This window comes from Rhipicephalus microplus, chromosome 7 (assembly GCF_043290135.1).
Source record: "Rhipicephalus microplus isolate Deutch F79 chromosome 7, USDA_Rmic, whole genome shotgun sequence".
Lineage (NCBI taxonomy): Eukaryota > Metazoa > Arthropoda > Arachnida > Ixodida > Ixodidae > Rhipicephalus > Rhipicephalus microplus.
In genome coordinates, this window is record NC_134706.1 from 12,660,929 (window position 1) to 12,673,548 (window position 12,620).

The 12,620-nt window shown below is 47.4% G+C and overlaps 1 protein-coding gene across 2 annotated transcripts in view; it reads right to left on the reverse strand.

The window, feature by feature from the left end:
• The window catches only part of Smurf (SMAD specific E3 ubiquitin protein ligase), a 131,799-nt gene that overhangs the window by 64,456 nt on the left and 54,723 nt on the right, over nt 1–12,620 (reverse strand). For both annotated transcript variants that reach the window (XM_075868674.1, XM_037431038.2), the window contains exon 2: nt 505–543. In XM_075868674.1, coding sequence (XP_075724789.1) covers nt 505–543 — 39 coding nt within the window. The remainder of the gene's footprint in view (nt 1–504; nt 544–12,620) is intronic.

Below are 12,620 nucleotides of genomic sequence, written 5' to 3' on the forward strand. Positions count from 1 at the left end.
TTCAACTATGACAGCTGAAATCAAGAAAAAGAAATGGAGATGGGCTGAGCACGCAGCCCGTATAGGGCAGGGTAACCGCTCGTCATTATGCGTAACTGACTATAGATTCTGAGAAAACACAAGCGAGTGGTGAACAAAGTTAAGTGGACAGATGAAATTAGGATGAATTTGCGTGTATAAAGTGGCAGCATCAAGCACAGGGCCGAGTTGACTAGCGGTATATTGGAAAGGCCTTTGGCGTAGTCAAAACGATGATGATGCTTGTTTCCCTCGAGCGACCTTTCAAGTGGGATGGGCGTGAGAGAAGAGTGAGTGACACGGAAGACTGCCTTTTCTGGCGAGTTACTAGAACCTCCGCAATGAGATAACATAGGATAAGGATTAGCTTAGATTACACCGCGGCTGCGAAGCAGGTAATCTGAAAGAGAAAGCCAACGTATGTGCGTATAGATCTAACGATTTAAAAAAGGGGGAAAAGGAAACAATAACAAAGCCCACACTTACGGAAGAAGTCCTTCTTGCACAAATTCTTGGCACACAGCACTGCGAATGGAAAAAGAAAGAAAAAAAAACAACGTGTTAGACGACAGTGATCACGTGACACGTAATCGGCAAATGCGCAGTAATGCAAAAGATTGTCCGTGCAGACGTGTTACTCCTTTGAGTAAACGCCCAATTCCTGGGACGAGCAATAACAAAATAACAAATAAATTACCAGTCAGCTGAAAATTGCTTTCTCTTCTCTCGACAAATCACGCAGTATACTCAAAAAATTACAAGTAGTATGTCCTGACGGTAGTTATAGCACGAGACAAGAACGACGACAAAGGGGCCCCTTTGTCGTCGTTCTGTTCTCGCGCTATAACTACCGTCATGTCACGCCAACAACTAGCCCAAACCGCCAAAAGTATTAAGCCCATCTATCAGTCATTGGCTGGTTTGAACATGGCACGCGCGCTCATTACACAGATAGGCGCGGGAGGTCGCTACTTGTCCACGCGTGCGCGCGCGATCACACTGACAAAGGCGCGCATTCGAAGGGGAGAAAAAAAAGGGGAAAAAAATGCTCAAGGTCACGAGGCGTTCGTGACGTTTTTCTATGGCACCCTGCCATCCCTCCCTGCTTAGCTTCCAGCACTTTCGTCGGGACGAGAGAAGAGAGAATGCAATTGCAGCATGCGACAAACCTTTGTGATTCCACTCGCACTGGACGGATTCTTAAAAACTTTTGCTGCGTTGAGTTCGTGAGGCAATAAGCTCTTCCAGTGAATTCATTTCATGGTTACTTGAAAAAGTGTTTCAGGGCCCGTTTAACACCTTAAAACCATCATACTGATAGAATAGACGCCATGAAAGAGGAGGAGGGCGGCGGAAATTTCTACCACGTGGGATTATTTAATGCATGCCTAAATCTAAGCACACTGGCGTCCAGCATTGTATTGCCTCCACCGTAAACGGGGCCGCCACGGCCGGGATTCGATCCCGCGACCTGCACGTGGGCAGTCGAGCGCCGTAACAACTAGGCAACCATGGCGAGTAGAATTTCAGCGGCCGCGGTGTCGCAAAGTGGTACCGTTGCTGGTAATGTGCCACCCACTGGTCACACCACTGGTCTCTACTGTTTCGTCTCGCCCGAAATGTGACCGCAGCTGCGGCCGGAGTCGAACCGACGACCTTCGTCCAGTACTGGTGGCTATCGAGAGAAACGTGCCCATCAACACTAATGTGACCTAGCGTTAACGCAAGCTATACGCTATTTTTTTTTTGTTTCCTTCTTGCGATTGAGCACCTCGTCGTCAATTAACATTTCATTGCCCCGCCGCGGTAGTCTAGTGGCTAAGGTACGCGGCTGCTGACCCGCAGGTCGCGGGTTCGAATCCCGGCTGCGGCGGCTGCATTTCCGATGGAGGCGGAAATGTTGTAGGCCCGTGTGCTCAGATTTGGGCGCACGTTAAAGAACCCCAGGTGGTCTAAATTTCCGGAGCCCTCCACTACGGCGTCTCTCATATTCATATGGTGGTTTTGGGACGTTAAACCCCACATATCAATCAATCAATTAAGATTTCATTAACTGCACGTCGATGTACACCATATGATACATCACGCGAAAAGAAGGTACAAGGCCCGCACAAACGTGCCAGGGGGGGGGGGGGGGGGGACGCGTGGTGTGCGGAACGTGTCGAAAAAATAAAAAAAAAATACAGGAAGGAAAGACGTAATCTTGCAGATTGCGAGCGTGAAGGCTGCAAAGGGACAACCACGTTTTTTTTTTTTTAATTTCACGCGCAGGCGTCACGAAGTGACCGAAAAGAGGTGAGCACGAGTGTGACGAGGCACGCGCGGTGTGATGACGCAACACTTCCTTGACTACACCTCACACGACACCGTGTGGTTCAAAACATCGACCCGCGCAGTCAAAAGGCCGCCCATTGGCCAGGAGAAAAAAAACCTCCGAGATCGGCCGGGGCGATCTCGGAGCCCTTGATTCTCGAAAGAAAAACACGTGCATCGCACGTGACATTTTCGTATAAAGTTGAAGAAAACGCACACAAAGAGAAGGCACAAAACGACGGAAGTGACACTTCGGCGCCCAACAAGGGTGGCTTGTTCGCGATTAACGAATGCATGGTGGTCGTTGCTATTTCATATGCGTCAGTATAGTATGCCCAGGAATTTTTTTCGGGGGGGGGGGGGGGCAAGGGTGAGTTAAATTATGTTTACGCATGTTCGTTCGTGCGTCTGTATGTGCGCGTTTGTATATAATTGCAAAAAATTAAAAAAAAAGACGTTCCTGAAATAAACCCAATCTCTCAGTAACCTTCCCCTGCCTTGCCGCATACCTGCTTCAGGGAGTACACCGTGTCCAATTTATCGCGTTAAAATTTGGGGGATCCCTAAGCTTCGCCTTTAAGAGTTGAAGGCGATAGCGATATGCTGCCCCTGGTGCGGATACTTCAAACATTTAGTACATGCAGCCGCGGACTTAAGGGAGTAGGCGCAGTAACGTGTGCGCCTTTTGTAGTGGGTGACTGGCTTTAAACAATGAAGTCATTACGATAATCGCATGTTTTCTTGGCCAATCCCCCAGAGTGGGTATGTGCCATGGATTCTAGGCTACAAACAAACAAACAAACAAACAAACAAACAAACAAATCTTCTGCAATGTACGCTTGTACCACGCCTTATTACGGCCATATTTCATGTTGTATATTTCTCGAATTTTTGGTCACGCAGAAGATGGCGATTTTTCGCTCACAACCAACGACGTCGACAATTTCTATAAAACGAGCTCTTTTAACGCTATCGCGTTAAGTGTATGCATAAAGATTTAATGAGCAGACGGCATGATAATTTGTTGTCGCTTTTTTTGCGGTGATAAAAACACAATTCTAGTCAATACAGTGCCAAGTTCTTTTTTTTTTTTTTTCATGATGATCTAATACAACTTCTTTTTGGGGTACAGTTGCTACATAGTCATAATGCAGGAAAGTGACACAACACAGAACGAAAGCTGAGACGAGGGAACACAAAGAAGCGCACTTTTTTTCAGGCTGGGCGTTGCTGACGCCAACATTCTACGGCGATTAGAAGGCTGGACATCAGCCCGTCACAACCCTCGTTGCACGGCACCTTCCACACCGTGTACTCATTCGAGTAATTTCGACGTAGCTTAATTACTTTACGAATGAGTAATGTAATCAATTTCGACTAGCGGTAACTTGCAGATTACTTTGCAGGAGTTGTGCGACGTCAGTGCTCGTTAAAAAAACTCCAGACGGTCGAAATTTCCGGAGAACTCCAGTACAGCGTCTCTCATAATGATATCGTGGTTTTAGGACGTAAAATCACGGATGTTAATATTATTACTTATCAGGAGTTATTTTGCCATCTCTTTCAGTAATAAAATGGCCTCAGAGACTTGGTTGTCGATATCCGAGGCCACTGAAATGCAGAGGCTCTACGTGCAAACAACCGAGTGCGCAAAAATAAATAAATAAATAAAAGAGCGGGTCCGGATTATACCCACATTTGAAGAACTATTCTTTGGATAGAGCGAGATATGCCACAACACATCGATTCGGCCACGAGGAGAAGAGAGCACGACTGGAACGGCGAAAAGACGTCGTCGACGGCTGCGACGTGCGGTGCAGGGACAGGTGTCTTCCTGGCGACGAACCACGCCCACCTCCCCTGACATCATCTCCTCCCCTCACCATCAGTTCGCCCGTCCGCTTTTTTTTTTTTTTTTTCAATGGAACCAGCCAGCGCTGAGAGCGTCCGATGGGACCACTCCTTAAACGACAGGCGTCACGCAACAGAAGGGGGGGGGGGGCGCAGAGAAGGCGGGGGGGGAAGGCTTTCTCTTTTTCTTCTTTCTCACCATTCCACGCGATTTCGTTCCGTTCTTTTTTTCCCTCCTGCTACGCCTCGAATTCCTTCGAGCGGCGATAAAACAAATCAAAACAAAAAAATACGGAGGAGTCGCAGTCAGGCGCTGTCGGAACAGGAAGCCACAAAGAGGGCGAGGGACTCGGAAATATAAAGAAACAAAAACACGCGAGCGGCTGCTAGCGCAAGGGCAAGGTAGTGCAGGCCCGAAAGAAAGATGGCGTCGAAGGAAAGAAAGCTGCGGCAACGGCGGCGGAAAGGACCCCGCCAAGGACCTCGGGAGCCGATAAAGAGAACGGGGGGGTCGACTTCCACGGGCAACGTCGTCTACTAATACGCGAGGGAAGACGTGCGAGTGCCGTGTGTGAGGTCTGGTTTCACGAAGGGGGAGGCTTATAGGAGACGGCTGCAGGGGTGTTTGTGTTGTATAGGCGTGCCCCTTCTCTCTCTCTCTCTCTCTCTCTCTCTCTCTCTCTCTCGCACTCCCCTTTCCGAAAGGAAGGAAGAACGTCAAATATTAACAGAAAAGGAAGGCCGTCTTGCAGTGGCGAGCAGTCTGAGTCGAAGACTTGGCATCTCAGCTACGTCTCAGGACCGCAGTCGCCGATACTCGAAGAAAAGAGAGAGAGGAGAGCGAAAAAAGAGGGCGAGGGCAACAAAGAAAACGGGAGCGGCACGGCGAACTACCGGGAGGACAGGTGGTGGTGGTGGGCAGGTTTGCAAGTAAAAATAGAAACAAAACAAAGAACAGTCCTGCATGTACGCGGACTGTCCCGCGGCATAGTTATGTGGCCTCTGCAACGCGACGAAGAGGTTGTTGTACAACAGCCCTCACCCTTTTTCTCTCTCGCCCGCATACCGTCCAAAATGGGCCCCTTTCCGGGGCAGGGCAAGCTAACGCGCCAGGTCTGCAGGAACCGACCGCCGCGCGATGCTCTTTCTACCACCGTCTTTTTCGTGAGTCGTTAATTGAGTGCAGTTCGGCGAGAATAGAGGTGGTAATCGGTATACATCTAGTTTTCGAGCTGAACAGAGAGTTGGAAATGTTTACGGTTGTCCGTCGGTTATTCGTCTAGGTCACGCCGGCACAAAGGATGTGTTTCTACCTATACAAACAAATACTGAACCGCAAAAAAAAAAAAAAAAAACTGAGAAAAAAACCGCACACTCGCTAAAGAACAGTGGAAGCGTCCAGTCTTTCGTTTTTCACGTTATCATCGAGTTTATTTCCCTTCGCTTTTATTTCCCTTCGAAGCACATCCGGTAGATCACTCACTTCCGGTTTTCAGAACATTCGTAAAAAAACTCATAAAAAATCGATTGTTCCGGTTCGAGTTGACAGTTAGTTATATAGGATACAATACGATACCAGATGATAATTTTACCTAACGAAAAAAAATCCAACTGACTGTCAGGATATAGTTCACAAAGTTAACTGATTGAGTTCACTGAAGTAACGCGAGCAGCTGGGATCACAGCGGCACCTGGCGGAGCAGGTTTCAACCACGCCCTTCTTAAACCGCGGCCTCTGAGATCCGCTTCAGCAGCGCTACGAAACGCGTCGTTAACCTAACCCCAAACAGTACACCAGCACACACGAACGCCGACGAGCGAGAACAAGTGCCGGGTACCTGCGTTTTGTTTTTCTGTTTTTTTTTGTCAGTTTGTTCCGTACCGACCTGTCTTGATGAACTACGCCTATCTGTTACATTGGGCGGCATATTAATTACAAGTGTTACCATCCTCGAAGCGGCCCTCAAGGTTAAACCGTTATAAAGGGGGCCGTTTATCATTTGGTTATATTATTTCATTTTTTTATTTTATTTTATTCATACTGTTAGCATACATGCCAAAACAGGAGTTGCTCATCTGGGCACGCAAATTTCAAAAATCAATGAAAAAGTGGAACATCTCACAATTTGACACAAAGAAAGCAAAAGCAATGCAAAAAAAATAAATAAAAAAAATTCAACATTCAATGCGCACCTTGCAGCATAACACGGCAGAACACAGGTGAGCAAGTGAGTGCCTTATCACAGCTCAGTTCGACATTTGAAACGCACATTGGAAATCTTTAACATTGTTACGCAGTACAACGTCATTCCGTGACTTATTCCATGTGTCAATAGCGGTATGTTATAACGGTATGATATGTAAGAAAAAAAAACTTTATTTAGGTCCGTCGGTGCGGGAACTAGCGAGTAGTGGGCCGCTGCTGGTGCACATTAAAACGCTGGCAGGGAGTTTCAAACCAAGCTCATTGCGGCTGGGCTTCGCGGGAGGGCCCCTGCAGATCTTTGCCGTACTGCACGCAATTTGCGAGACACCCGTTTCTTAATGGCCAGCGGCTCCCCCCCGTCGATAAAGATGACCGAGGAGGAGGAGGAGGAGGAGGAGGAGGAGGAGGAGGAGGGGGAGGAGGAAAAGAGAGCAGTAAGACGCGAATCTCACGACGAGCCCGTCATTCTATAAAAAATTGAAGCAAGCTGGCCACCTGCGCGCTTAAGAAAGTACATTGATTCCGAGGCCGCTCCACTTAAACCCCCCCCCCCCCCCTCCGCCCCTTCCTCTCAGCGTGCAAGCAGAGGCGCTTTCTCGTCCTTCCATGGTACGTTCCTCGCGCCTCACCTCTGACTTCGACGAAAGAATTGTGACGTCACGAGAAGAAGGATAGTCCCGCCGCCGTTTTGTGCCGATCGATATGTCGTGCCGAAAAGAATGAATGGAAAAGTGTGCAGATATTTGTACTTTCCTTGCAGGCATGTTTTTGACACCGCGACGGGTATACAACTGACACCAGAGGGCATAGAGGTTTTTTAAGCAAGATACGCAAACACGGCCCGGAAACACGACACTGTTCCTTTCTTTCAGTAAGCGCGTACAATGTTCGCGCATGCGCACTCGTCGGCCGGTTCCGCGTTGCTGCGTTTCCGTAACTTAGCTGTTTCCGTAGCTAGATAAATAACTCTTATTATAGGAACGAACTTCCGGAAAGTGCGAAAATAAACTCGGAAGCAGTTCAAAATAAGTTCCTTTCTTCAATCATGTATTTTATTTCTATCGCCTTTCGGCATGGTTTCAGCTCTGTATAATGGCTATAACTTGCTTTGTATCTTGTGATTATTGCATACATTGTGTATTAATAACATAATTAACGTTTAACTTCTGCACTGCTCAATGGTTATATGATCCTCATGTCCTGTTATTATGCTTGCATGTTTTTACGTCTACATCAATTTTTTGTGTGTGTAAAAAATTACTGTATTGACCAACTGCCACGCTCTCGAAGGAGAGTAGCAGTATTGTAAATAAATAAATAAATAAATAAATAAATAAAATGGGGGCGTCAAACAGTCCCAGTTCTTAAGGTCACGCTTATTGGCAATTTTCTTACAATCAGTCTCCTTTAGCCAAAAAAAAAAGAAAAATAAATACCAGTGGCTTAGCTCGGATAAGTCAGGGGGTATGCGTAACGTGAGCTGCGGACGCACGGACGGACGGACGGAACGACAGGCAAGCGAGCTTAAGCTATAGTCTATAGTACCAGGTCACTGTAGTGACACGACACTCCAGAAGCTTTTTCAGGCCTTACATGGAGCGCCAGCTGAGGACCGTGTGACGTCACTGCTCTTCGCGCATGCGCAGCGCGCCTCTCGATAAGCCACGCGAAACTGCTCAACCTCGACCAGTGTAGCTTACGCTACAAAAAAAAAAAAGGACACATTTTTCTTAAAAAAAATGCCGACCAACTTAACCAACCCGCCCCCTACTTCCAAAAGCTTTGTGCAACTAACGTGGTTGCGCACTGCTCCCAGATTCGGCGATACGTCACGTCACAATCACGTGATCACCATCGCATGGTGACGTCATCGCGTGGCGTTTTTTTTTTTTTCGCGTCACTCGCATTTAGGGCAGTACGCAGCTAGGATTTTTTTTTTCCTGGACAACTGGTGGTAGATGTGAACGCGTATAAATACTTTAGCATCGCACGAAATGTTAAAGCATGAAAAAAAAAATTCGGGGGTGTTAGAACCGCCTGAACTCCTATAGTTACAGCCCTGCTCGTGTGGACGCCACCGACTGGCAATTTTCGCACTTGATATTTCTAAATTATTCAGTACTGAGTACTCTTGGTCCATGCAGGGTAGTTAATACAAATACAAACACAAAGACAGTAGTGATAACATAACAGCAATAAAACAAATCCAACAACAAATTTGGAAACCTATAAGACCACAAAGGTCGGATTTTCTGCCCGCTCATGTGTTCGCGATGTGAAAATTACCTGCCATTAGGATGTAGCTGTTTACGATGCTCGACTACTAACCCTCGTGCACTTAAGATTTAAGTGCACGTTGAAGAAGAACGCCTCATTGTCGAACTTTGCTGGAGCCCTCCACTACAGCGCGCCTTTGCGTGTTTTTCAACAATTAATATTATTATTATTATTATTATTATTATTAGTAGTAGTAGTAGTAGTAGTAGTAGTAGTAGTAGTAGTAGTAGTAGTAGTAGTATGTTTTCCACACTACAGCCAGAGGTCTTTCAATACTTTTGGCATTGAGGGAGGGACTCTGCTACTACTACAACTAATGATGACCGCTGGTCATTGAGGCGTGATGCCGATCGTGGTGATGATGATGATAGTACTACGCGAAAATTGGCGTCTTGCGCCAAAAAAAAAAAAAAAAGCCCCAAGACTGAATTCCTTCAAGCAGCAGCAGCGCCACCACGTAACGGCAGGAGCAAATTTCTTCGACGTACTATATACAAAAAATGTAACTACGCGCGCGACATGCACTGGAGTCGTTCGTGTTCGAGCGGGCGAACTCCAAACTCCTCTGTTGAGTAAAGTTTTTCTCCTCCTCCTCTCCACTCGGGCACCGGAATCGATCAATCAGACTCGTCTCTCTCCCACGCCAAGTCGACACGACTGAATGCAGGAACAGCGCAACCTAGAAGTAGTTACTTCGTAACTACGGAAGCGAAAAAAAACAAGGACAGAAAAGTTTGCGCTGTTCCTGTTGCGCTGTTCCTGCATTCAGTTGTGTCCTACCAACTTGCCCAAGCTTCCACGCTTCAAGTCAACACGATCGCACATGAGCCTCCGCGTTCGGCTTTGCCGCATAACCGGATGTTCGCGACTGCACGCAGTCGCTAGCTGGAGTCGTTTTATCGCATGGAGGAAGGAAAAAAAAAATATCCTTCCTCCATGTTTTATCGGAATCGTTGATGGAGTCTCCGATCCTTCCGGTACGTATCTAGCGGATTGGGGGGGGGGGGGGGGGGGTTCTTCAGCTCCTCCTTCAACCCCTCCACGTGTGTATTCGAAGAACAAGCGCTACGTAGCAAACCTCCTGACCCACATCTCTTAAATGACGTCCGGTTTTTCAAGATAAGGCTACCGGAGCAGCAGATAAGAAGTGCGAATACTCCGGCCTACACACGACCCTCTGTAAATGACTCAATGCTTGCGCGGGACACCTTTAAAACCACGATGATGTTACTTTGTAAAGGACGCTGAAGTGAAGCACCATAGGTTATGAACGCACGTAGGAAGGCTGCGGAAAAAAAAAAACAAGCACACCGTACGAACAAATACAAGTAAGCACAGATAATGGGCATACGAAAACAAAAGCAACCCTCTACGAATACACATCATACTGACACGTGCTAGTAAAAAAAAAAAGTAATTATTATAAAAACTTTACCACTTCTAAAGGTTTTACCTACAGTCGAAGTTCGTGCCCGTCTTGTGCAATTGTCTTTATTCGCCCGATTCTTCTTTTTTTTTTCCTTTTTTTCACGCATTAGTCTTGTAATGTGTGCTCCAGAATGCACCAACTAGCCCAAACAAGCGCTGCCCTGCACTGTAAACCAGCCTAGAGTGATATATCCGTTTAGAATTACTTGTAGTGTTGATCACGTGTGCATGCGTCACACGGATTTGTGACCGCCTTTCATTGCGCTGCGTTTTTCCTTAGACGGATAGTCTATCGTTCGCGGGCAGTGTGTAGTAGTAGTAGTAGTAGTAGTAGTAGTAGTAGTAGTAGTAGTAGTAGTAGTAGTAGTAATGAATAACGACAACAACAGGCAGGACCGGTTTTCATATCTAAGGCCGATTGGCCTCGTCAAACGCGAAAATGTATATACCGTCGGCGCACGTCCACACGAGTAATGCGAAAAAAAAAAATCACCAACGCGCAATGACCCCCCCCCCCCCCCAATACGACTTCAACGTACACACGTCCCCGATCGCCAACATTTGTGACATCGCCGCGAAGTAACATTGACGTCACACGGTGAAGTCAAACGCACAATATCGCCTCTCCCTACAATATGGGCCCATCGCGAAGGAAGTGAGGAACCAGGTTAGTTACAGAGAGCTTTCCGAAGAGATTGGCGAATCGATACAATCGATTGAAAAGAAGAGAATGAAGGCTTTTTTTGCCTTGCGTAGGAGGGACCCTGCGAGTACTTTTCACCAACAGGCATTCCCGATGGAGGCGGAAATGTCGTAGGCCCGTGTGCTCAGATTTGGGCGCACGTTAAAGAAAACCCCAGGTGGTCGAAATTTCCGGAGCCCTCCACTACGGCGTCTCTCATAATCATATGGTGGTTTTGGGACGTTAAACCCCACAAATCAATCAATCAATCAATCACCAACAGTTCAGCCTGTATACAGACTACTGTATACAGTATACCGTTAAGCCTCTCTTCGAAATTGCGTGAAACACTCCCACCAGTCAGGCGCGGACACCGACAATACTCCGCGAAACGCGAGGGTGCTTTGAAAAGAGCCCGGCTGTACTATAGGAGCCCAACAACGAAGCGTGCCACGTCCCGTTCCAGGTGTAAGCAAGCGCGAGCGATGCGACCCCCCCCCCCCCTCCCCGAATTGCACCAGCGCCCCAGTCAGACGAAACGATATGGCTTTAGCGCAGCTCAGTTCGAGCGTGACGGAAAGAAGTAGCGCTTACACTGTCATCTGTGTTTTAAGTGGGAATTCACTTTATAAGCGACCCCGAACCATCCACCGCCGTCGGCGGCGTCCGCAGTCTTCTCTCTATCTTTAAAAGAAAAAGGACTTGGCGGGCCGCAGCGCCACGCTCTACCGAATAAGCCACGGACGCGACGCTGATATCGGTGTCAGTAACGCGCCTTATACCCCTCCCCCTTCGCTCGCTCCTCCGCTCCCCTCGCTCGCTGCAGCTGCGCGCGCACCCCTCTCTCTCGCACGCTCGCCTTCTCTCTCAGTCTCCCGTCGAGAGCGGGTCGTGAGGGGAAGTAAAGTTAAAATCCGTTGGCATTCGCCAGTGAGTTAACGTAAACTCCCCCGTGTGATCAAATTGCGATTCCCAGGAACCATTACACCATAAATGCACCATAGTGTGATTAATAAATATAATAGTGCGAATTAATAAATACCCCTCATAGCATCACCCCGTGTATTCGCACTTAACCATGTTCACCCTCGGGGAAATGCTTGGGAGTTTTTTCCATAGAGTTTCTTGATATACACTAGAGGGAACTCCGGCGCTAGTGCCTACGGGAGCTGCAACACACGGCGCTTCAGCGAGCGTGGGAATGATGTGTAGTACCGACGCCTCCTAGATTTCCTGTGCCTGCCGGATTATCGGGGCGGTCACTTGGCAAGCGGCGGTCGTCGGAACTATGGTGGTGGCGCCACTCTAGAGAGGGGTGTCTGCAAATTATGTTTTTACGTTTTCGGAGCTTGTATGCAACTAAAATAACGTAAAAAAGTTTTAAAAAAGCGTAAACGTAATTATAATTAACCCTACGTAAGTGACGCCGTCATTCAGCAAACAACTTTTTTAATACAAGGCATCCTCTGAAATTAGTAGCAAACGCCAAAATTGCCGATCTCAAAGGCCAAGTACAAAGACCCTTACCCCTACGTAGGCAGCGCCGCCACAAATGACCGGCGTTTCGTGCTCATCCGGAAGACACGGGAAATCTAGGAGGCGTTGCTAGCACTGGTACACACATTTGTCTCATTTTCGTACTTCTGGCCTGCTTCTGGCTCCGTGTGTGTTCGTGTGGCTTGGAGCTGTTTTTTTTTTTTTTTCACGAAAACATAAATTAGCAAATGTTCACCGTTTGCGCTTTACAACCTTATTTATTTAGACTTACCATTTCGAATCAAGTCCTAAAGTTCAAAAGGGTTTGTTCCTTCTTTCAAAACAAAAGCGTAACCAGCAGTAAACGAA